Here is a 1,164-nt window from a genome sequence, read left to right as displayed (position 1 = left end):
TAGCTTTCATTAGTTCCAGCACAAAGAAAACACGTCCTTCCAGGTGCTCTATGCTCCAGCTGTTAGCTGTAATTGACTTTATAAATCAGGACATCGCGGCGACTGTGCATCTGCCTATTTATATTTCCTGCTGCCCAGCAGCCAGCAGTATATTATTGTGAGCTTTAATTCATACTCCTACTACCCACAGGTGTGGCTGTGTGGAGGCAGTATGGAGGTGCTGCCTTGCTCCAGAGTGGCTCATATTGCACGAATGAAGAAACCTTACCACAGTAACATAGCTTTCCACACACGCCGTAATGCCCTGCGTGTGGCAGAGGTCTGGATGGATGAGTACAAGTCCAATGTCTACCTGGCCTGGAACATCCCCATGGAGGTGAGAACGGCATTTTTCTGCACCAAGACCTCTCCTAGAGAGGATGCTGTCAGTCATGCTTGTCTGTTTGTGACTATCAGATGTCCATGTTCAGAGCCAAACAGTTTTTCTTTTGGTTCCACAATTTATGTAGAGACTTTAGGCATAATAACTTCCTTTACTCTTGCAGAACCACGGTATTGATTACGGAGACATATCACAGAGGGTTGCACTGAGGAAGAGTCTGCAATGTAAGAGCTTTCACTGGTACCTAGACAACGTTTACCCAGAGATGAGGAGGTACAACGATACGCTGTTCTACGGTGAGGTGAGCCATGAAGGACAAAGACACAGGAAAAAGTAACAGTTTGTAGATGTAAGATCTGATGTACAAATTAAACCACTGAAATTAAATAAATGATACTTACACAAAGTCCTAAGAAACTTGTATCTCCTCCACAGACCAAAATATAACAAGAAAGCAGGGACTCAGACAGCATGTACATCCACATCTTCTCAGCTGTTAATAGAAAATAAATGAGATTTAGAACTTTGTCTGATCCACACTGACACATCCTTGTTTTTAGCCTTTATACATTTTTAATCGGTAATTATTTTGGGGAATATTCATATTTTATGAATTAAGTCTGACTCTTTTTTTTGTGTATTTAAGGTCCGCAATTCTAAAGCAAGCCACCTGTGTATGGATCAGGGTGTGAAGGAGAACCACACAGCCACCCTGCACCCATGCCATGGGTGGGGTCCTCAGGTACAACACTCTTCCTCACCACCATACTAAAGAGTATACT

At 42.9% G+C, this 1,164-nt stretch overlaps 1 protein-coding gene across 1 annotated transcript; it reads left to right on the top strand.

The window, feature by feature from the left end:
• Positions 1-6: 6 nt before the first annotated feature.
• LOC102302454 (polypeptide N-acetylgalactosaminyltransferase 17) lies at positions 7-1,158 on the top strand. The gene is made up of 3 exons (XM_005953662.3): positions 7-376; positions 546-683; positions 1,029-1,158. The coding sequence occupies exons 1-3, from the start codon at positions 212-214 to the stop codon at positions 1,152-1,154; spliced, it is 429 nt and encodes a 142-aa protein (XP_005953724.1). The 5' UTR covers positions 7-211; the 3' UTR covers positions 1,155-1,158.
• The last annotated feature ends 6 nt before the right edge of the window (positions 1,159-1,164 follow it).

The sequence above is a fragment of the Haplochromis burtoni genome, unplaced genomic scaffold (assembly GCF_018398535.1).
Source record: "Haplochromis burtoni strain Fernald_Lab_line unplaced genomic scaffold, NCSU_Asbu1 Contig_6763, whole genome shotgun sequence".
Classification (NCBI taxonomy): Eukaryota; Metazoa; Chordata; class Actinopteri; order Cichliformes; family Cichlidae; genus Haplochromis; species Haplochromis burtoni.
This window is presented reverse-complemented; position numbering and strand designations above follow the sequence as displayed.

Excerpts from the sequence above, each read along its gene's own strand:
- LOC102302454 (XM_005953662.3), top strand. The coding sequence starts at position 212 with ATGGAGGTGCTGCCTTGCTCCAGAGTGGCTCATATTGCACGAATGAAG. Across the intron at positions 377-545 it reads CCTGGAACATCCCCATGGAG|AACCACGGTATTGATTACGG; the intron begins GTGAGAACGGCA and ends TTACTCTTGCAG. Across the intron at positions 684-1,028 it reads ATACGCTGTTCTACGGTGAG|GTCCGCAATTCTAAAGCAAG; the intron begins GTGAGCCATGAA and ends TGTGTATTTAAG.